This window comes from Synchiropus splendidus, chromosome 18 (genome assembly GCF_027744825.2).
Source record: "Synchiropus splendidus isolate RoL2022-P1 chromosome 18, RoL_Sspl_1.0, whole genome shotgun sequence".
NCBI lineage: Eukaryota > Metazoa > Chordata > Actinopteri > Syngnathiformes > Callionymidae > Synchiropus > Synchiropus splendidus.
In genome coordinates, this window is record NC_071351.1 from 7,074,126 (window position 1) to 7,095,449 (window position 21,324).

Genomic DNA, 21,324 nt, shown 5'->3' on the forward strand with positions numbered 1-21,324 from the left:
GGAAAGAGATATTCAGTGTCCATCTCTCACTGGAGGTTCTGCTGTAAAGCTCAATGTATTTTGGTGTTTCAGGGTCACATTTTAATGTGATGGGGCCCCTTATGTTGAGGCGCCAGTCATTCTTGGTTTCACTGGAGGCTGAAGAGAGAGAGACGCGACTCAATTCAGAATGTTGAAATCGATCAATGGGTTTCGAGGGGCGTAAAGCTGTTGCTACCTTTGAGATCAATAATGGAAGATTTGCGCCATCTTCCGGACAACAGCTATTACAGCAACTTAATTTTACTTTTTTTTTTTAAATCTATTTCTCTTCCTTTTACGAGGGACGGAATGAAATGACGGAATAAAACGATTAATGAGAGTTCACTGTAAACCAGTCAATTAATTTTAAGCTCTTTTTAAAATTTATTTATGAAACTGCGGCGCACTTTTATTTTGACAACCGGCTCGTCGCTAACTGATTACGTCATATTGTCGCGTCGCAGTGGCAGACTAATGGCGTCAGAACTCGGAGCCATGAAGTTGTTTTCATTCTTTGTGTCGTGTCTTTAGCGTTTTATTTTTGGTGTATTCTGTAAATTCCAGGAATCCTGACTGTTTTGCAGGTAGGTAGGACGCATGTGATGGTTATTTTCGTGAGAATTGAAGTGTAATATGTTACTTAACTGGACCACATTGAATGTGTTTTGCGTAGCTGTTTGACCAAACCTATGTAAAAACGAGGTGTATTAGGCGGATATTTGCCTGTAATTGACTGAGCTTGTGTGTCGTTCAAGACTCAAGAGTGATACGACGCCCATTTAAACAAATGTATGTCGTCGTGTGATGGACTTTTCTGATTTGCAGAGCTCAGCTGCGATGCCTCCCGCCATGACTCAGATCAGCGATCCAAAGATTGCATTCGCCTACTTGCGACCGGCCTGTGTCCTCCTGACCCGTCAGCCCACCGTGGACAATGTGGAGAGACTGCATTCGCAGCTGAAGGAAGTGGACGACGCCACGCTGCAGCAGCTCCAAGACTACATTCTCTTCCCGCTACGCTTTGTCCTCAAAACCCCCGGCTCCAAAGAGAAGAATGCACTGGTCCAGGTGACTGTGGAGGCCATGAGTCAGGTGCTGGAGCGCACGTGTGTCGCGAGCTGGGAGACTCTTCGAGAGCTGATGTCGGAGCTGTGCATGTGCGTCTGCAGCCGCACAGATGTGGGGAAACCCGCTTGTACGTCGGAGGAGCTGAAACTGAGCGTGCTCCGATGTCTGGACGCGCTCCTCCACGCGGCATATGGTGACATTTTTTTCAAATTGTTTGAGCCCGCAATGCTGCCGGGGCTCGGCGCCGCAGTGTCGCTGCTGCTGAGTCTGGCGGAGAAGGAGAAATGTCGAGAGATACAGACGGCGGCGCTCAAGTGTCTTCTGATTCTGACTCTCAAGTGCGACTGCGGTCAGGATCACTTTGTGGCGTCTTCAGAGGAGAGACGGGCTGTCGGAGGCACCATGGCCTCCTTCTTGCCTGGGGTCACCACGACCATGACCCGCATGATCACAGGAGACCTTCGGCAAGGACACCTTGTCACAGTCGGAGCCATGAAGGTAATGCTCAGCAAGGAAAAGTCTGGCATCATTGCTTGATCTGAATGCTCGCCCTCCCTCAGGTCTGGACGTCTTCAGTGGGCCTGGTTCTGGAAGATGTCCAGCTCCAGACCTGTGACTCCCATCAGGCTCCTCCAGCCGAGCTCGGCAGGATCGGTCAGCTGGTGGTCCAGCGCTCTGTAGGGTGGGTGAAGAGCACGGCTGAAAAACTGTCGGTGCTGCTGAAGAAGATCATCTCCTGCACCTCGGCCCATCGTCACTGGAGGGTGCGTCTGCAGACAGTGGAGCTGGCTGACGCCCTGCTGCGCCGGTGCCAGCGCTCGCTGGGCCAGTGTGTGGGTCTGTTGCTTGAAGCCTTGGTGGGGGCCGTCAACGACGAGGAGTCCAGGGTGAAGGAGCGCTGCCAGGAAGCTCTGAAGGACGTGTCCGAGAGAAACCAGGCCTCCAGCAACAGCCAGAGCTTCACAGACGTCCTGTCTGAGAACCTCCACGTGCTGTGCACTTCACTGCCCCGACTGATGCGCACGTCTGACGATCAGAAGAAACTGTTTGTCCTGAACGTCTTCTTGGGTTATCTGAAGCTCCTCGGGCCTCTGGTGTCCATGGTCCTGAACTCTGCTGCACATCTGGAGAGGATCTCCAAAGCTCTGATGCAGGTAGGACACACCTGTGCTCTGCTGAAGCCCAAAATGTTCTGGTGTTTTGCTGCTTGGAATGTGACCTGCTGCTCTGCTCAGGTGCTGGAGCTGGACGTGAAAGACGTTCGAATCGTTGAGGAGAGAAATCTGGGAACAGCCATTGAAGCGGGAACATCTGACTTCTCCTTCGCTCACACGCAGAGGAAACACTTCCTGCTCTTCACCGACGACAAGATCTTCTCTCTGCTGATGGAGATCTGCCGCACCTTAGGTGACCTTGTTGACCCTCACCACTCTGACACGATCGCATTCTTGAGGTCAGCAGTTCTAATGTAGCTTGTCCTGATCTCTACGGCCTCAGGTTACCATGGCAACATTTACCTGCTCAGTGACCACTTCCTGGACCTGTACCGGCAGTCTCAGTCGTACAGGAAGCAGGCGGCCATGGTTCTGAACCAGCTAGTCAGGGGCGCTGCAGGACACTCGGCGGGCGTTGGACCCTCGACCTCGCTGGAGGACCTGACTGCTGTGGTGCAGATGGTCCTGGACGAATACATGAGCGTGGACAACTGGCAGCTGCTCACAACGGCTCAGGAGCGAGAGAAGGACCCCTGGGACCAGCAGGTGAGACAGGAAAAGCGATGACGCGGTCATGTGAGATGAGGTGATCATGATGATGATGTTGTCATGGTTTCTTCTCAGCCCCACAGCTCAGTGAGACTGCTCTCCATCTCCGACTCTGGAGCTGGTCCTCTCCAGGTCCTCCCCTCTTCCTCCTCGTCCTGCTCTCTGCTGCAGCTCAACAGCAACATCTGGCAGCTGTGTCTGCAGCTGGAAGGTGTGTCCTGCTGCGCTCAAGCTCTGGGCGTGGACTTCCGTCCCTTGCTGATGACATCACTTTACCCTGTCCTGGAGAAGGCAGGCGAGGAGACACTGCTGGTCAGTCAGGCGGCGCTGAGCTGCCTGTGGGACGTGGCTCGGTCCTGCCGGTACCAGACGCTGATGGAGATGATCAACCTCAACTGTGACTATCTGCTCAATGACGTCTCGCTCAACCTGCAGAGACTCTCACAGCACCCCGAGGTGACCCCGCTGACCCCCAGAAACTTTCCCTGTTCAAAACTCTGGACCTCACTGTCCTGTCTTGGTCCAGGCTCCCCGCGTGCTGACGGTCATGTTGGTCCACTCGGACCGCAACCTGCTCCCACTGGTGGGCGACATCGTGCAGGACGTACTGACGGCTCTGGACCTGAGCTACGAGAGGACGGCGCCGCTCTTCTGCTGTGTGCTGCTGGCGCTCATGAAGGCTCTGGGTCAGTCGAGGTGTCATCTTCTTCTCCTGACCTCCTGCCCAGTTATTTCTACGTTCATTCTCAACATAAGAACCTCAACAGAACCCTGTCCTTCCTTCAGCTCGCTGGTTCCCACCCGCTCCCTGCCCCGCTGCCTCCAGCGCCCCTCCGCCCCCCACCCCTCTGGACCACTTTGATGTGCAGCAGTTCCTGCTGGAGTACCAGAAGCAGAAGGACCTGGCTGAGGGCCGCTGGGTGGAAGGTGTGGATGACCAAGATGTCGGTAAGATGCTGGAGCCAAGCGAGGGGCGCCCTCTTCTGGCAGCCTTTACTCTTTCCACCTGTCTTATTTGTTTGTAGCAGTATGTGTGTATTTTTATCGCCTGCGTGTCTCTGCAGAGGTCCCTCCTCCTTCAGAGCTTCCTCCTGATGATGATGATGATGATGACGATGATGGTGAGAAGAAAGGCGAGCTTCCTCTTCACCTCAGTGTGACCAAGGATGTGATGGAGCGCTGTGTCCACCTGCTGTCCGACCCTGACCTCCGAGTGCGACTCAAGGTGATGACTCGTGCCTACCACTAGAGGGAGCTGGTGTGCTGCAGTGTGGGTTCTGAGCCTGACCCGAGTCGCTGCAGGTTCTGGACGTGCTGGAGTTGTGCGTGTGCCTCTTGAGCGAGAAGGAGGAGGAGCTGCTGCCGATGGTCCACCGCTGCTGGCCTGCCCTCCTGCAGAGGCTGACCGCCGACGATCCACTCGCCATCCTCAGAGCCTTCAGGGTGAGTCTGGGCTCGGGACCGCCTGTGGAACCCACGCAAACCTCACCTGACCCGACAGGTTCTGTGCTCGCTGGGGGACGCGTGTGGCGACTTCCTGCGGAGACGCGTGTCCAAAGAGATCCTGCCCAAAGTGAGCAGCTCCCTGCTCCACCAGGCTCCGGTCAGCGCCCGGGCTGGGCCCGTCTACACACACACGCTGGCCTACAAGCTACAGCTGGCGGTTCTGCAGGGGCTCGGCTCGCTTTGCCAGAGACTGGATCTCGGTGAGTGGAAGGAGCTCAAGCGTCACTCAGCGTCACCACCAGAGGGCGCCCTCGCCCCGTTGCTCTGTGGTCGCTGAGCTGCTTCCCTTTCTGGCGTGTCTGCAGGTGAGCTGGAGCTGGAGCAGGTGTGTGAGACCTGTCTGCCCTACCTGAGCTGCAGACAGCCGGCCGGCCTGCAGGAGGCCTGTCTCAGGTGAGGGACCGCCTGCCCCGTCCACACCATGACACTCGGGTTTGACTTGTGCCGTCTCTGCAGCGTGTTCCGGATCTTGGCCCGGCTGGACCCGGACCTGGTCTGGTTCATCCTCAATGAGCTCCACTGTCCGACTAGCTACGAGCCGCCGCACCCGGACCTGCTGCCAGTGCTGCTTAGCGGCGCCGGGCGGCCCAGAGACGAGTTCTCGGACAATGTCGTGAAGCTGCTGAGTGAGGAGCTGAGCTGAGGACCTTGCTTGTTTCCCAAGAGTCTCTTTTCCAGTGGTTCACAGTGAAATGGCTCAGGCTGGAGCACACCTGGAGCCTGGGTCCTCTCAAGCTGCTGCTGCTCACATGCTTCACTGTGTCCTGAGAGAACTTGGTGAGAGCAGCCTCAGGTCAGTGAGATGGTGCCACTGACCTGAAGTCCCCCTCCTCTTGGGTGGATTGGAAGAGGGTCCCGCCGTGCAGTCAGGCCGGATGAGGGCTGCTGCTGCTGCTGCTGCGGCGTGTCCACATGTCTGCTCCATCTCCAGCTCCATCTCCAGCTCCATCTCCAGCTCCATCTCCTCACGTTGCCAGCCTCGTTCCTTCTCATCCTCACCAGAGAGCCTTTCCATCAGGCTCAGGTTGGAGCTCCATCTGTTGAACACAGCATTGCTCCGTCACAAGTTCACATGAAGAACTAGAACTAGTGAACTACAACTACACACACACACGTGTCGCCGTCTGCTAGTGAGGCTGACATGACAAACAATTGTGTGCTCTATGTTTTCACCTCGAAACCTGAGAGTGGTGTGTAAATGCATGTAGTCACATGATGTGTTTTTGCCACGAAACAACTGGGTGTTGTCAGCAGTGGAGTTGAGTCTGCCGATCTGAGTCTGTCTTGTATTGTTTTTCAGTAGGAGCTTTTCATGTTTGCTTCTGTTTGTTCGTTTCTATTTTACCCAGTGACATTTAAGAAGATATAAAACATTTGATATATTATTCCATATGCATCAGAATTTATTGGGAACAATTCTCATCTGCCCCTCATTGTGCGCTCATTTGGTTTACCCCCATGTCAGATTGTTTTTTTGATGTTATGTCTCCAAATGTCAGAAGGCAGAAGATGCTACATTTGGTTCATTGTTTTTTACGCTAACTCCTGAGTCAGTGTTTTATTTTCCTTCTAAATTGTTGAAGTGAAGTGGAATATAGGTGGAAGCTTGACGAAACCAGTTGAAGGATTAATAATAATTTTAAACAAAGGTGTGAACAGTGTTGCTGCAGTTACTTTGAAAAAGTAATCCAACTACTGATGACTCCCTCAACAAGTAATGTAGTGTCACGTCTCCTGTTGGCCACTTGGCAGTAGTTGCACTTAAGTGGCTGCTGTTCCTCGCCAGTCCGCGCCAGAGGATCATTTTATTTCTGACTTTCAGGAGAAAATGCAACATTAGTACATCACATCTGTACCGTTTCTTCCTGCACCAAAGAAAGAATAATCTATGAAAGTCTAAACATCGATCATAAGTGTTGTTTAACTTGACCTATCAAGAGGATTTAAAAAAACTGCGACATAGTTTTTTGAGTTCGCACTTTCAACACATTTGTGAGGCGACTTTATTTCACTCTCTTTAACCGGTGATTTCTGCGCGTTGGTGGACAGCAGGGTTAATACCGTCATCCATAGCAGACACTAACTCAAAGTGGTGGCTAGAAACGTGCATCTCTCTCCTCACGTCTCTGTTATTTACTGCCGTGTAGCCGGCAGCTTGACACCTGAGCTGCCCGCGTGTTGGAAACGTGACTGGCGTGTCCCTCACACGACGACATGCCTAAAGACGTAGAAAGCGAATGGTCATGTTTCACTTCCCGACAATGGCAACAATAGTAACGCACGGTGACTTTGATCTCTGAAGTTTGGTCCTGACAGGCGAGTCTGTCTTCTCTTCACTCTCTCTCTCCACAGGCAGCAGAAGCAGCAGCAGGTAGGAACTGGAGACACACTCATGGTTTCAACTGTTTTATTGTCCCCATTCCTCCTCAGCCACAAGAGCCAACACCTCCAGCTTCAGGTGAGTCCCGCTGCAAGTTCACTTCCTGCTTCAGCAGGTCTTCAAGCCTTTGGACAACAAGAAGTCTCTGCTTTACTGGTAAGGATTTATGAGTGTACTGCTTTCTCCCCTCCCTTCTCTTACCTGCAGTGCAGTGGACTGACCTCACTTTCCTTTCTCAGTGTCTCCCAGCATCACCTCTGTGAGAGAAAGCGGTCAGTGAGCAGCCAGAGGCAGCAGTGGTCAGCAGGGACTCACGTTTGACCTCCAGCTTGCAGGACACGGCTGCCTCCCCCTGCTGGTTCTTGGCTCTGCAGGTGTAGATGCCCCCGTCGAAGCTGCACGGCTTCCTGATCTCCAGCGAGCAGATGCCCTGGTTGGACAGCTGCCGGTACTTGGGGTCGTTTCCGATCACCATCTGGTTCTTGAGCCACTCGATCTTGGGCTGCAGTAGTATGGCAGCAATAAAGCGTGAAGGCCACAAGCTCTGAGGGTCAAAGGTTAGCACCACCACTGACCTTGGGGCTGCCGCGCACGGAGCACAGCAGGCGGGTGGTGTAGCCCACGGTGGCGGCGCGGTCGGTGAGCTGCGTGGTGAAGCGGGGCGCCTCGCTGAAGTCGTGCTCCTGGTACTCGGGCGGCTGGTAGGTGATACCTGACAACGCAAGAGGTCCGTCACCTTTGACCCCGGAGACACCGCGTGGCGGCCAGACTCACCGGTCTTCTGGATGTGGGCCAGGTTTCTGGTGACGGCCGCCTTCTCGCTGACCCCCACTATGTTCTCAGCAAACACCCTGAAGGAGAAGGAGTTGCCCACGATGAGGTCCGAGACGGTGGCGGTCAGTCGGTGGTAGTGCTCCAGCACCGTGAACCAGTCCTGCGGGACAGACACACGGCCGTCAGCACGCAGCAGGAGGCGCCAGACGGCAGAGCCAGCTCTCACCCCGGTCTTCTGGTCGGCCTTCTGCACCGTGTAGCCCGTCACCTGGGAGTTCCCGTCGTCTTTGGGAGGAGTCCACTCCAGCGCAGCGTTGAAGCCCCACGTGTCCACCAGCTTGATGCTGGCCGGGGGACCCGGCAGCTCTGTGGAGAGGAGCAGGTCACAGCTCAGGTCTCGCACCTGAGGACGTCACAGTCTGCATCAGGAAGGTGCCTGGACAGCTGAGCGAGTCAGTCCTTCCTGCTCGGCTCGGCAGCGAAGGTCATAGGTCAAGTGACTGAACCACCCACCTACGATCTGCAGCGTGAGCTGGGCCTGGTCCTCGAAGCCGTCCACCTTCAGCGACATCTGGTAGACGCCGGAATCGTCCCTCTGCGACGAGCGGATGAAGAGGATGCTGTCTCTATCGCTGTTGCGGACGTTGACTCTCTTGGTGTCCAGAGCCTGACCGTCCTTCAGCCAGGACACGGCGGGTCTGGGTTTGCCCTGCAGGGACGCAGGGAGACACGGTGAGTGCTGCCCCTGGTGGACCGCCGCCGGACGGCTTCCGTCGCAGCCTCACCACGAAGGGGATGAGCAGGTTGATCTGCTCGCCAACCTGCCGGACGCATGTGGCCCTGAGGGCCCGGGGCAGGCGGATCTTGGGGCGCTCTGAAACACACACCAGAGGACGACATGGTCATGACGTGGACAGGGACCGTTTCCAGGATCATCTTATCACCAGAGCAGCGGCAGGTGGAGCCACTGGACCGGATCAAATGGGATGGTCCGGACCAGGCTCCCTCTGCCCCCCCCCACCCGCCTCGCCCACCACTCTCCTTGTCCGGGCGTTTGGAAGCTTAAGTCGGGATCTGGGGACATTCCGGCCGCTGGGACTGCAGCTATGAGGTTTGCTTCCAGATTTGGCTCCGGACTGATCCCTGCAAATCAGCTCACTTCCCCAACAATGTCCCGCCGCCGCCAGCGCACGGCCCGAGCCGCTGGCGGCGTGTAATTGAAGACCCTCGACTTCAGAGGGTCCCTGGGCTCAGTTTCACTGCTACAAGTCCTCAAATCCCTCAGTCCGGCTCCTGTTTCCCTGCCTTGGGAGGACCAGCGCGGAGCCCTGCCCCCGGAGCTCAGTGGAGCCGGAACATGGGAATAATGATTAGAAGAGTGGGCAGATCCACTTGCAAGTTGAGAGCGGAGATTTGCACCTCCTTCCCTTCCAGGATCAGGTCTCCTCAGCGGACAGGGAGAGCACGTCGACAGGTAGGCAGGTGGGCTCACAGGCCAAATCTGAGCCTCGTGTGCTCCGATGGACCCAGTGACCCGGAGTGACACCAGCGCACCAGGCAGGACTGGCTCCCGCAGACGTGTCACCTGACCAGACGCCTCCCAGCACATGACCAGGCAGGACTTGCTCCCGCAGACGTGTCACATGACCGGGCAGGAGCGGCACAGGTCTGCTGGGCCTGAAGCAGGCGACAGCTCCTGTCGTCGGCCGCAGGACTGATGAGGACACGTGAGCTGAGTCGACATCTGCCAGAGGCTTCCTCACACCTTCTACTGTTGCGGAGGAAGACGTGGGACCCGCTTGGCGCGGCGCGTCTTACCTCCGACCTCTCGCACCGGCACCGGCTCTGCCAGGGCGCAGGGTTGGCTGCGGCCCCCGGGGTTCACGGCCACCACGCGCACCAGCAGCAGGTCGCCGCTGCTCAGGTTCTGGATGCAGTAGCGGGTGGTGGGCGTGGGCTCCTCGTTGGCCAGGACCCAGTCCGACGCTGCGAGGACAGAGGAGTCGTGATGAGGACGGCTCAGCGTTTCACAGCCTGTCGACACCTGCCGTGCTGAAAGCTCAGCTCTTCTAAAAGTGGCGTCGGGAGAGGCGGCGACAGGCGGCCGTATACGGCTCTCTCACACTCACCGCCACTCTTGCAGTACTCCACGGAGTAGCCGTCCAGGCCCGAGTCTCCGATGGTCTCCGGTGTCTTCCAGGTGAGGGTCAGACTGCAGTGGCTGACGTCAGCCACAGACAAGTCCAGAGGAGCGCTGCAAGGCACTGGACACACACACCCTCTCCATCATGTGATGTCATCGCTCTGTCAGCCACAAGATCAGGGCCACCAGCTGAGTGAGATGTTAGGCAGTACCTGCAGGAGGCGGGGGGGCCGGGGCCTCGGGGGGGTTGTCCACCGCGGAGGCTTCAGCTGGCGGAGAGAACAGACCAGGAGAAGGTGAGCTCGCGCTCTGACCTCGGCGCACAGGCCTTCGCTTCATCAGCAAGTTCATCGAATGTGACCCCGACACTGCAGGATCAGCACAGCGCACAATCTGGGGCCTGATCTCGGGGCCTCCATTGGTTAACTGAGACAGAGGTGTCCGATTTAGAGGTGCTGATCCGCACCCCGCCCTGCCTGAACTGTTAAGCCGAACCCCTCCTTCTGCTATTTCCATGCGACGTTTTGGAGCGTTCCAATCCAAATCGCTTGGTTATTTTTCATCCGTTCTCGGGCTCAGGGCCACAAACACAGCAGTGGAAACCTTTGGGTGGAACTTGAGCATGTGTGGCTGGAGCGCCGGCCATGACAGAGGCTCATGGGTGACCGTGACTTCAACTGGCCAAAACACGGCTTCACCACGGTCATGAGAAAAAACAGCTATAAATAGAGAAGCGTGTCATCAGCAGGAGCCCAAACATTCTGCTGCTCAGCGTGTGGATGAATGTGGATGATCCGTGACAGCAGGTCAGGGGTCAGATGTGGAGCCCGACTTCAGCCTGAGCAAGGTCCAGGTCTGACAGACACAAGGTGGAGGTGAAGGTTGTCTCGGTGACCAACAAAAGCGATAAATGAGCCGCCTCTGCTGGTACCAGACCCGGCATGGATCTTGTCTGGTCAAGAGTGTGATGTGGGCTCACGCCTCACACGCTCAGCTTCTGAATAAACACTGAACTCAGGGACATCTGATCGAATCAGACACTGCAAAAACCTTGTTCAGGAGTTGATCAACTCGCACATGGTCGGGAACTTTGATATATTCTGGACGAGAAACCGCTTCCTCGGGGCGCAAACAGCGCGCACAGGTGAGCCGCATGAACTCGGAAGTGACGTCACTACCTGCGCCTTTCTCCCAGACATCATACTTTGAAAACTAGCGAGCTGTTGTTTTATATATATATTCACTTAATTCAATCCTCAACATGGCAGTGCGAAATAAAAACAACTTCCAGCTTTCTTAAATTTCAAATTAAGTTTTTTTTCACAAAAACAAATCGGAATTAAAGGTTTGATTCATGTCTTCGTCAAACAACAACACTTTTCTATCATGTGCGCATCCTGTAAATATGTCGGATACCTGGAGCGCTGGCATCTGCAGCGGGGGCGTCCGCGCTCACCCCGGCGGGCGGCGCCTCCGCAGGTTCCTCCGCGGCGGGAGCCTCCACCTCCGGCTCCGGCTCCTTCGGAGCAGCCTGTTTGGCTGGGGGTTTCTCGACTGGTTTCCCTGGCATCACGCTTAAAGACGATGGAGCCCCCCGGCGGGCGTCTGGCTATATCTGAGGGGGGCGGGTACTAGTGGGGAGGCGGTCAGTCGCGCGCTGCTTCTCCGGAACAACGCCCCGCCGCGCGACAGCAAGCCTTCACTTTCCTTTTTATACTTCACGGAGATTGGAGGCGATTTTGATTCTGCGTTTGAGACGTTTGGTGACCTCTCGTAACCCCGTGTTGTCTGCTGCCCTCTTGTGGTGAAGGGGAGCAACAGCCCCTCGCGCAGAAACATGAGCATGAAGCGTCTGTTGACCTGCGTCTCTCCTGGTCCACTTGGGAGTGAGAGTTTTCCGCGCATGCGCAGACAGCACACTTGAGCTCTCCCCATTCAGTCGCCCATCTCCTCTGTTGTGGCTTGTTGTGTGTGGCAATGAAAAGTCCTAACAGCACAGCTCAGCACCCGTTTTCTTTCTGCCCAATGGTTGAAGGAGAGTGTCATCGATGTGTGGCGCCCCACACACGACAAGGTTTGTCCATTTAAATATCATTCATCAGGTTTACAGCTGAAAAAGTCTTGAGCCGTTTTAGCCGCGAGTGCTAGCTGCGTTTAGCTTGCGCTGCTCGCGGCCTCTTTTGGTCACACAGCTGCAAGATTTTTGTGTTTTTCACGCTTCCTTTCAAGGTCAGTGAAAAGAGCTGGCGTGAGGAGGCGCTGTAAGCACGGCAAATTCTTCATCGTGAAGTTTGCTTTCACTTACGCGCCTCTTCGTGCCGCTCCAGCTCAGTTCCTCTTCCTGCCTCCTCCTGACAGTTGTGGCTCAATGAAGAACATGGAGAGTTCCACTTCAGTGAGGACCTGAGGGTCTCACGCAGCCGCCCTGCATCTGGTTCCCGGCGGCGTCTCACGGCAACATGTCGCCTCGCTCGCACACGTGGCGGGAGGCTGCTGCAACTGAGGGGAAGAGGGAGAGTCAAGGCTCAGCCGAGCGTGACAGTGACTGTGGCCGGCGAGTGAGGGCTGTGTTTCATCCGTGGCTCCGCTCTGAGTCTCTCCTGCATGACGGAGCTTCTCCTGGCGAGCCGCCTCCCTCTAACCATAGCCGGCGCTGTATAATTCAGCCTTTGATCGGCAGCTTCTTTCTCTTGTCCTCTGCATTATTAAGGCTCTTCTATTGGCCAGCGTTGCCATGGCGACGGCGGCTACTGGCCCCACACATTAAGTCGCCATCCTGACGCAATATTTTTTTCTGGCGTTGGTTTATTCATGAGGCCCAGCCCTCAGACGCCTTTTCACTTGGATTGAAGGTCAGAGGGGAGAGCTGTCACTTTCCCCCAGCTGAGGGACAACACTGCCCTCTCTCGGCCAACCCGGGTACTCAGCACACACACACACAAACAGCACGGTCATCGACTGAAATGAGTCTGAAACATGATCCTTTTCAGACGTTTCCCTTTCCCATGAGATTCCCTGAAAGGAATTGTTCATGGAAAATGTCCATCTGGATTGTACTTTCACAGTGTTTCTACTTTGAGTCCACACCTTTAGAAGACTTTGAGGGGGGTTTTGTGAGGAACCGTACCAAGAGGAATCCACGTGCCTGTGGTCTGTGGAGCCCACTGAGACTCAGCAAGAAAGTGAAGCTGTTTAATAAACACCCAGAGAATAAAGAGGCAACTTGGAAGAGCGAGTCATCACTGAACCTGGAGAGGAACACGCGAACCAAGTCAAGGAGCAGCGAACAGTAGGGTCAGGAAGATGGAGCATGCTGACACACGCAGCTGAAGCAGAAGACTAGAGAAGGTGCAGGTCAGAAGACAGAGGAGAAAGAGTCAGAGCAAACAACTGATATCACAAGAGCAAGAGACGGAACAGAAGGGCGTGGCAGAAGGTAGCAGACCACAGATCACAAGAGAAACAGAGGAGCAAAGACACAGCAGCGGCTTGATCCAGGTGTGGGCCACCACCTGTGGAGCTCACAGAGGCAGAGTGGGGGGAGGCGCAGGAAGACTGGACAAGATGAAACCAAAATAAAAGTCCAACATGACAGTTTTCTGGATTAGAACCAAGGAAACAACATCAGCTTCACAGGAACCATGAGATCATAAGAATCCAGTGAGTATTGATGGTCGCTGAGACTCTCCGCTGCGTGTCCGAGAGGCACCTCCCAATGCGAAGGAACCATGGCCACGGACTGAGTCGCAGAAGAGCTTCATCACGTCCACCTCTCTCCGGAACAATGAGACCTAAAATCTATTCTTGAACAAACTAGTTTCTGGCCTGAATTCTCCTCAAAAATAACCCAAACCTGTCGCTCGTGTCTCCCCCTGGGGGCGGCAACAAGTCCCTGCTTCCATGAATCGGGTCACCACGACCACTTCTGAAATGAAGAGCCGCTCCCTCCTCGCGCTCGCCGCCTCCAGCCCGAGGGAATGATGGCGTGTCATGGCAGCAGCGCCCTCTGCTCCGCTGGCTTCGCCTCCGTCTTCTAGAGAACGCCGCTTGAGACGTCTGAGGAAAATGCCGACTCATCAGGAGGAGCCGAGACAGGGTCCGACTCATGCTGTGCTGGGGATTTAGAAGTCCGTGTTTGGCCCTGGGACCCATGCTGCCAGTCACGCGGTGAGGCCATCTCACACACACACACGTGAATAATTGATCAGAGCAGCGTCCAGCATCAGCGTCAGACAGACGGAGGCAGCTGAGTGTGATGGATGGGAGGGCCCACGCTCCGCTCGCTCCCCATCCTCACAGTCTTCTTCAGATGCCGCTCTTAAAAAATGCATTTGATCCCGAGTCTGTCGGACGGTGACAGTTGAGGCGCGCAGCTGGTGAAGGTTTCATCCCACTTCTTCATACAGACGTTCACTCGCTTGTCTCTCTGTGTTCAGTCCATATGAGAGAATCATTCAGTTCTGCTGAGTCATTGCCACGTCTGCTGCTCAAAGGTCCAGCTGGACTACTCACGAGCGCCTGAGCCTCTTCACCTGCTGCGCCTCCACAGCGGAGGTCACAAGGCCCTGACGCGGTGAGACTCGGGTCTGGTCCTCCTTCCTTCTCCGCTCAGGTGACGACTGACCTGACCCGACCCATGGGAGAGCGGAAGCAGCTGTTTCCATGGCAACGTGAGAGGAGGTCCAACACACACACACACACACCACCCCAGTGGCGTGGCAGGGGCTCTGCAGGAGTGGTGGACTGCCTCTTCTCAGGACACGTCACAGGAAGTGACCTGGTTTGGTTCCCATCTGCGAGTCATCACGAGACAATAACGGTTGCCGGGGCAACGCCTGCTGCAGCTCCTGGCCGTTGTTCTCCAGATGGTCCTCCGTGTCAGGAGCAGCTGCTCTGATGTCCCTGGCCAGTCAGGCCGGCGGGGTCTCTGTGACTGGTCACCTTCATCATCACGCTGTCTTCCTCTTCTTCATCAGGCCAGTGTTCAGGCAGCACCTGGCTCCGGAGGACTGGTCCTCACAGCCCTGTGAATAATAGATCTCTGTCTCACTTGATCATTGTTCTAAATTTAGACTTCCTCTGGCTCCCTCAGGCCACACCCGGGCAATTGAGTCCGCAGCACCGAAACTGGAGGAGTGCAGGTCCCGGTCCTCACACCGCAGCTGGATACCAAGCATGAGCTCCTGCCTTCCCAGTCTCTGGCTCGTGGACTGAAGCTCTGCAGCCCCAAACCTTTGCTCCAGACAAACATGTTTCTACATGGAACTTTATTGGGGAAGCAGTGTTCCGTTTGTAACTGAAGTCCACAGAGGTTTAACAGGCTCCTCCCCCTCAAACCTGGTCCTCATCTCGCAGATGAGCCGCTCCATATAGGCCCCGCCCCCCTCTCTGTTGGACTTCTACATTTATTGTCCCAAACCTGCTGACCTACCTTGACCTGTGACCTGTAGCTGGCTGGTGCTTCATCTGCTGCTGGAGACAAACAAGATCAATCCAGGCGTCAATTGGTGATGTGAGAACCTGGAAAACAGAATGGAGCTCATGAAAAACACAGAGCTAACCACAATAAACACTGACGTTCCTTCACTCAAGCTCCGAGTCTGCCATTGAACCCTCATGTCGGTGTCCCCCAATCCAGAAGCTGCCCTCCAACATGGCTGATATGTTGGTGACCCTCACTCCACAGGCTGCCCTCCAACATGGCTGAGATGTTGGTGACTCTCACTCCACAGGCTGCCCTCCAACATGGCTGAGATGTTGGTGACTCTCACTCCACAGGCTGCCCTCCAACATGGCTGAGATGTTGGTGACCCTCACTCCACAGGCTGCCCTCCAACATGGCTGAGATGTTGGTGACCCTCACTCCACAGGCTGCCCTCCAATGTCACTGAGATGGAGGTGAGCAGGAGGGGAACGTGCCGTGATTCTCTCTCACAATCTCCCCTCTGCGTTTCTGAGTTCTCCAAACATCCGCTGAGTGTTTCCCGCGACAGCCGTGATGAGGGACTTCTCTGATCAGAGCGGCCCTGATTGAATCAGGAGGAAGCAGATGTCCAAAACAGCCATCGCTCACCGTCACCGGAGATTGGCTGCCACTTCCTTCCCAGCACTCTCTGCCATCAGCTCTCCATCTGCTGTCCTGCTGTAGACTCGCCACAGAACTCTCAGTCACAACATGTGATCCTCAGTGTCACCAGGCTCACTTTCACTTTCCATCAACACTTCCTGCTCCGCTGACTTCCTCTCGGCGCTGTCAGTGGTGGCACCTGATGATCGAGTCCGTTTGGGTGACTTCACGGCGCGCGCGTGAGTGCGTGTGTGTGTGTGTGACGCTGCTCTCGTCCTCCTCCTCCTGACACCACCTCGGCGTGTGTTCGGGCGGTGAGACATGTGGTGGTGATGTGCGCCTGTGCACATGTGGCTCACTTCAAATGCGAGTGTGTTTTGTGCGCACGAGTTTTAGAGTCTGTTGCAGGTCGACTTCGTGCGCTTCCTTGGACACATCTCAATGTTGAGCCTCGCGCAGACCGGCGGAGCAGCAGCGCTGTCTTCAGGTTCCACTGTCCTTTTGCGCGCTCGACGACCTTCTTCGCGGCGGGACGGGGCGAGGGGGAGGGGGCTCGGGGGGTGCTGCCTGCGATTGGTACCCAGCTCCAGCGCGGAGTGGGCGGGTGGAGGCCTGTTTATAACGGTGAGAGTGGGCGGGAGCGGCAGCGAGAGCGGAGGGAGCGCGAAGACAGACGGAGGAGACGAGGCTGTGGCGGCTGCTTCGCGGCGGCCGCCCCAGTGTGCGTCTTCACCCGCGCATGGACGACCACCTCAGCCTCCTGCAGTCAACCCCGCCCAGCGCCACCCGAACCCTGGTGAACCCGGGCTACACCGAGGCCGACGCCATGACGGTGGCGGCGTGTGACAACACGCTGGAGGAGTCGGCGGCGCTGCCGGGCCACCACTCCCTGGACCGCTACGAGCCGGACCACGAGTGCTGCGAGCGCGTGGTCATCAACATCTCCGGGCTGCGCTTCGAGACCCAGCTCAAGACGCTCTCGCAGTTCCCGGACACGCTGCTGGGGGACCCCAAGAAGCGCATGAGGTACTTTGACCCGCTCCGCAATGAGTACTTCTTCGACCGGAACCGACCCAGCTTCGACGCCATCCTGTATTACTACCAGTCCGGCGGGCGCATCAGGAGACCCGTCAACGTGCCCATCGACATCTTCTCCGAGGAGATCCGCTTCTACGAGCTGGGCGAGGAGGCGATGGAGAAGTTCCGGGAGGACGAGGGCTTCATCAAGGAGGAGGAGCGCCCGCTGCCGGAGAACGAGTTCCAGAGGCAGGTGTGGCTGCTGTTCGAGTACCCGGAGAGCTCTGGCCCGGCGCGGGGCATCGCCATCGTGTCCGTGCTGGTCATCCTCATCTCCATTGTCATCTTCTGCCTGGAGACGCTGCCAGAGTTCAGGGACGAGAACCGGGACCCGGTGGTGGTCGCCCCGGTGGTGAACGGCACCTTCCCCTACATGGTCAGCCCCTTCTCTGACCCCTTCTTCGTGGTGGAGACCCTGTGCATCATCTGGTTCTCCTTCGAGTTGCTGGTGCGCTTCTTCGCCTGCCCCAGCAAAGCCACCTTCTCCAAGAACATCATGAACATCATCGACATCGTGGCCATCATCCCCTACTTCATCACGCTGGGCACGGAGCTGGCGGAGCGCCAGGGGAACGGCCAGCAGGCCATGTCCCTGGCCATCCTGCGGGTCATCAGACTGGTGCGAGTCTTTCGCATTTTCAAACTCTCGCGTCACTCCAAGGGGCTCCAGATTCTGGGGCAGACCTTGAAGGCCAGCATGAGGGAGCTGGGCCTGCTCATCTTCTTCCTCTTCATCGGCGTCATCCTCTTCTCCAGCGCCGTCTACTTCGCCGAGGCGGACGACCCGGATTCTGGATTCAACAGCATCCCGGACGCCTTCTGGTGGGCTGTGGTCACCATGACCACCGTGGGCTACGGCGACATGCACCCCGTGACAATCGGCGGGAAGATCGTGGGCTCTCTGTGCGCCATCGCCGGCGTGCTGACCATCGCCCTCCCGGTGCCCGTCATCGTCTCCAACTTCAACTACTTCTACCACCGCGAGACGGACGGGGAGGAGCAGGCGCAGTACCTCCACGTGGGGAGCTGCCAGCCGCTGACGGAGGCGGAGGAGCTGAAGAAAGGCCGCTCCTCTTCCTCCCTGAGCAAGAGCGAGTACATGGTGATCGAGGAGCACGCCGCCTTCAAGCAGCAGAACAACTCGCAGAACTGTGTCAACATCAACAAGAAGATCTTCACCGACGTGTGAGGCGAGACACCTGTTGGCTTCTGGAGAAGCAGCAGGTGAAGCTGCTCCCTGAAGACGCACGGAGCTGACTGTGTTAGTCGTCGTGAGTTGATGGTGTTATATTCCAACATTTAAATACTGTATGTGTCCGTGCGCCTCCAAAACAGTCACCCTGCCGCCATCTTTACCACTGGACAGTGTAAACACACGTGATGCGGGGAAAGTCGGCACCAGACTGCTCTCACAAAGAGCCCGCTGGGATGCAATCTCCATGGTGACGCTGGTTTCCCCGGTAACCGCGTTGCCATGGCACCCTTGTTTCCACAGTTACCTCCCCGATGGCGCGGGAGCCACATCGGAAGGTTTAGCATCTGATGCTTGTTGTTCGTGCGCAGTCCGAGGATGACCCTTCCCCAGCCTGGACCCCAGAACACTGCCGGCCCACAGGAGGGAGGAGAGGCGCCGCGGAGGAACCATGAATGGAGGCGCGTCGTGTCTGGAGTGGAGTTCTGCAAACGCCCAGAAGAGGCCGCTCTACACCCACGATGGCGCTGGTGAGTTGTATTTTTAACCTCGTGTGGGAGCAAAAACAGAATCTCAGAAATACAGTTTGAAAACATTTCATTTTGGGGAAATGACCTTTGAGTTGTACGTATGTGCTTGGGATTCTATTGATAAAAAAAACATGTTTCATATAATATTGTTCATTAGCATATCATTCAACTATAGAGGGTGTTTTTATTTCAAACACGGGACCAATAAAGTGGTTAGTTTGGTGTAAAACACTTGAATGGTGAACGTCATACTGCGAGAGCTCTATCGCTGTCACTTCTGAAAGAAAACTGCTGGCGCTGTTTCAATCTTCTGAAGAGGCTGTGTTTAATTTCCCGAGCTCATAAACATTTTTTACTGTCTCAAGATTTACGCGCGCTTGTGAGCTCCTCCCGAGGAGCACGTGATCTTGGTGTGCTTCAGCCGGCGATGTGTCCGCACTTGTGGCGGTTTAGCTCCCCTTCACCTGACTTTGAAGCTGCGGTGCCAGCAGCCCGCTGCGCGACCTTCAACCACTCACCGCTCCTGTGTCAGTGTAGTCATTTCAGAGCTCCATTAATAAGCAGGAACATTATGACCTCACTCTTCTCCCACCACGTCTCCATCATCCATTAACCTTATGGCTGTCCTCCTCCTGTCTCCCTCTGTGTGTCCAACACCTTTCCACCCTGCCTGCGCTCTCTTCGTCACTGTCTCTGTCAGGTGGGATTGAGCCCAGCTTCTCTCTCTCCTTCACCCTTGTACCTTCGTTCCTCTTCTTATGCTTTTATTCACTTGAAATGGCTGGCACCACTCCTTCGCCGGGGGGTGGGGACGCCTTGTTTACGCTTCAGCACATCTGTTGCAAAGCTTCGCTCCATCCCAGCAGGAAGTCCAGCTCCTGTCTGACTTCCTGTCCGGATCTTCTGCTGGCGTGTGAAGACGTCACAAGTCATGACTGAAGCTGGAGGATATTGCAGATGGATGATTTACCTTCTTCAGCTGGATTCAGGTCCACTCCCATTAGCTGCTGAGCAGCAGGAGGGATGGCCTCTCCATTGATTGCCCCTACTTGACCCTTGACCTTTGACACGTGAGGGAAAGCCCACGTGCAACATCAGGACACATCTGCTTCTGATGCGACTCATTGTTGATGGACGGCAGATGCTTCCTGAGTTTGTCCTTGTTGAGCAAGCGGCTTCTGTTTCGTTTAACCTGAGACTGTTTTGCTGCTCCAGCAGAGCAGATCTTAACCACCGTCGCCTCTTCTGTTTACAGCCAGCTGTGTGTACGTGTGCATGATGGATCAAGTCCGGATGCACTGTACAGATAGGCGTGAAGGCAGGAGTTTGCCCTGAGGCCTGTCGCAGTTGTTGCGGTGATCCATCCCAGCCACTCGGGGTGACAGGCCCGGAGCACTCGCAAAACAAGCAGAGGCAGAGCCGCGGCTCGTAAAGCAAACTGCCTGGGATTCTTTTTGACTTTTAATCGACTTGTGTTTGTCTTTCAGCTGGGATGGTCCGTGTGGATATGGTGGATGGTCATGTGACCTCCGTCTCCATGGACGCTCTGCTCTTCCTGTTGGGCCACCCTCTTTTCTACACTGCCAACCCGGACCTAAGCGACGCCGCGTGCCTAAGAGTCTACGGAAGGCTTCAGGGAAGTCAGGAGCAACGGGTTCTGTGACGCAGCGGAGACCCAAGGACCCGCCACGGAGCACGCCAGAAGACCTTGTCCTGGTCCTTCGGTCAAGCACTGTTCCAACCTCCAGCCAGGTGGAGTGAGGGGCTTCCAGGATCATCTCTGTCCTTCAGCAGAGCAGCAGCCCAAGTCAGGCCTGACTCGCCCCTCCAGAGTTCACGCCCATTTGTGATGTCACCTGCCAACGCTACGGACTTTCACTTCCTGTTACACCTTGCTTTTGAGCTGAGGGGGCAGGGGGACCCAGAGACTTTCATGGATCCAATCGGGTTTATGTGCTGAGCGTTTGTCAGTCCGTTTCTTTGTCTTCATTGTGTCACAGACAGCTAGTTCTAGTGACTCGCGTCAAAGATGGGGTGACGACCACGTGACCAGGCGGACTTCAGAATGTCGATCTGTTAGCTTCTCCTTGCTAATGTGGGGGACGCGCCCCACAGATCAGGTAGCTCTTTTTATCGCAGACAAGTCAGTATTTACGCCGACCAGACAAAACTGCCAACCACGAGTGGAAAAACTGTGATGTAGCCCAGACTGTTAGCCTTATGCCTTGTTAGCTGGGTGTGCTCTGCCGTCGCTAACACCCTTCTCTCTGTGTATTGTTGCTGCGACCCGACCCCACACTGCAGGGCAGTCGCCAGCCCGACATGGTGGCGGGACGCTCGCGTGTCTGTATCTGTCGTCTGTCATTCTGTGCCGTCAAAAACAAGTACGAAACCAAGTCATCAGCTGGTGTTCTGTCTTCATTTACTGAGCGGAGACGCTCTCAGGAAGTGGGCGTCGCTCTGTGGATCATGCTCACCTTTTGAAATAACGCTCCTTTTTTCTACGACGTGAGCAGCTCAAGGTCAGATCACTGGCCGTTCGGTCCTCACTCTCAAACAAGCTCACCCTCCATGTTCCCAGCTCCTCCTCAGCTGAATGGAAGTCAGCTCTTCAAAGACTTGCGTCCGATGTATTGAAGCATCAGAGCGGAGCCACAAATAGCTGGGCACGGAGACGACGCTCTTCAAATCCAATCACAGCGCGACGTCGCCTCGTGGCAAACAGCTCGGCCTTAATGGACCGGCAGCAGGTAAGTGTGCCATCTCCGGAGCACAGACGTAAATATTATCGTCCTCGCCGTCG

General features: G+C 55.8%; 3 protein-coding genes across 3 annotated transcripts; 2 read left to right on the forward strand and 1 right to left on the reverse strand.

Annotated features, from left to right (window-relative positions):
* Positions 1-457: 457 nt before the first annotated feature.
* Positions 458-7,234, forward strand: tti1 (TELO2 interacting protein 1). Its single transcript, XM_053849168.1, has 14 exons — positions 458-605; positions 847-1,587; positions 1,650-2,243; positions 2,325-2,496; positions 2,587-2,849; positions 2,928-3,308; positions 3,379-3,538; positions 3,639-3,800; positions 3,917-4,077; positions 4,155-4,295; positions 4,354-4,558; positions 4,664-4,751; positions 4,815-6,894; positions 6,978-7,234. The coding sequence occupies exons 2-13, from the start codon at positions 859-861 to the stop codon at positions 4,999-5,001; spliced, it is 3,243 nt and encodes a 1,080-aa protein (XP_053705143.1). The 5' UTR covers positions 458-605; positions 847-858; the 3' UTR covers positions 5,002-6,894; positions 6,978-7,234.
* LOC128749504 (myosin-binding protein H-like) lies at positions 6,773-11,257 on the reverse strand. Its single transcript, XM_053849170.1, has 12 exons — positions 11,072-11,257; positions 9,868-9,924; positions 9,642-9,776; positions 9,331-9,498; positions 8,298-8,386; positions 8,026-8,221; positions 7,739-7,878; positions 7,513-7,672; positions 7,314-7,450; positions 7,054-7,240; positions 6,940-6,995; positions 6,773-6,883 (listed from the first exon to the last, which is right to left on the reverse strand). The coding sequence occupies exons 1-11, from the start codon at positions 11,223-11,225 to the stop codon at positions 6,961-6,963; spliced, it is 1,458 nt and encodes a 485-aa protein (XP_053705145.1). The 5' UTR covers positions 11,226-11,257; the 3' UTR covers positions 6,773-6,883; positions 6,940-6,960.
* Positions 11,258-16,382: 5,125 nt separating this feature from the next.
* LOC128749503 (potassium voltage-gated channel subfamily A member 3) lies at positions 16,383-20,919 on the forward strand. Its single transcript, XM_053849169.1, has 2 exons — positions 16,383-18,521; positions 20,009-20,919. The coding sequence occupies exon 1, from the start codon at positions 16,462-16,464 to the stop codon at positions 17,986-17,988; it is 1,527 nt and encodes a 508-aa protein (XP_053705144.1). The 5' UTR covers positions 16,383-16,461; the 3' UTR covers positions 17,989-18,521; positions 20,009-20,919.
* Positions 20,920-21,324: the final 405 nt, after the last annotated feature.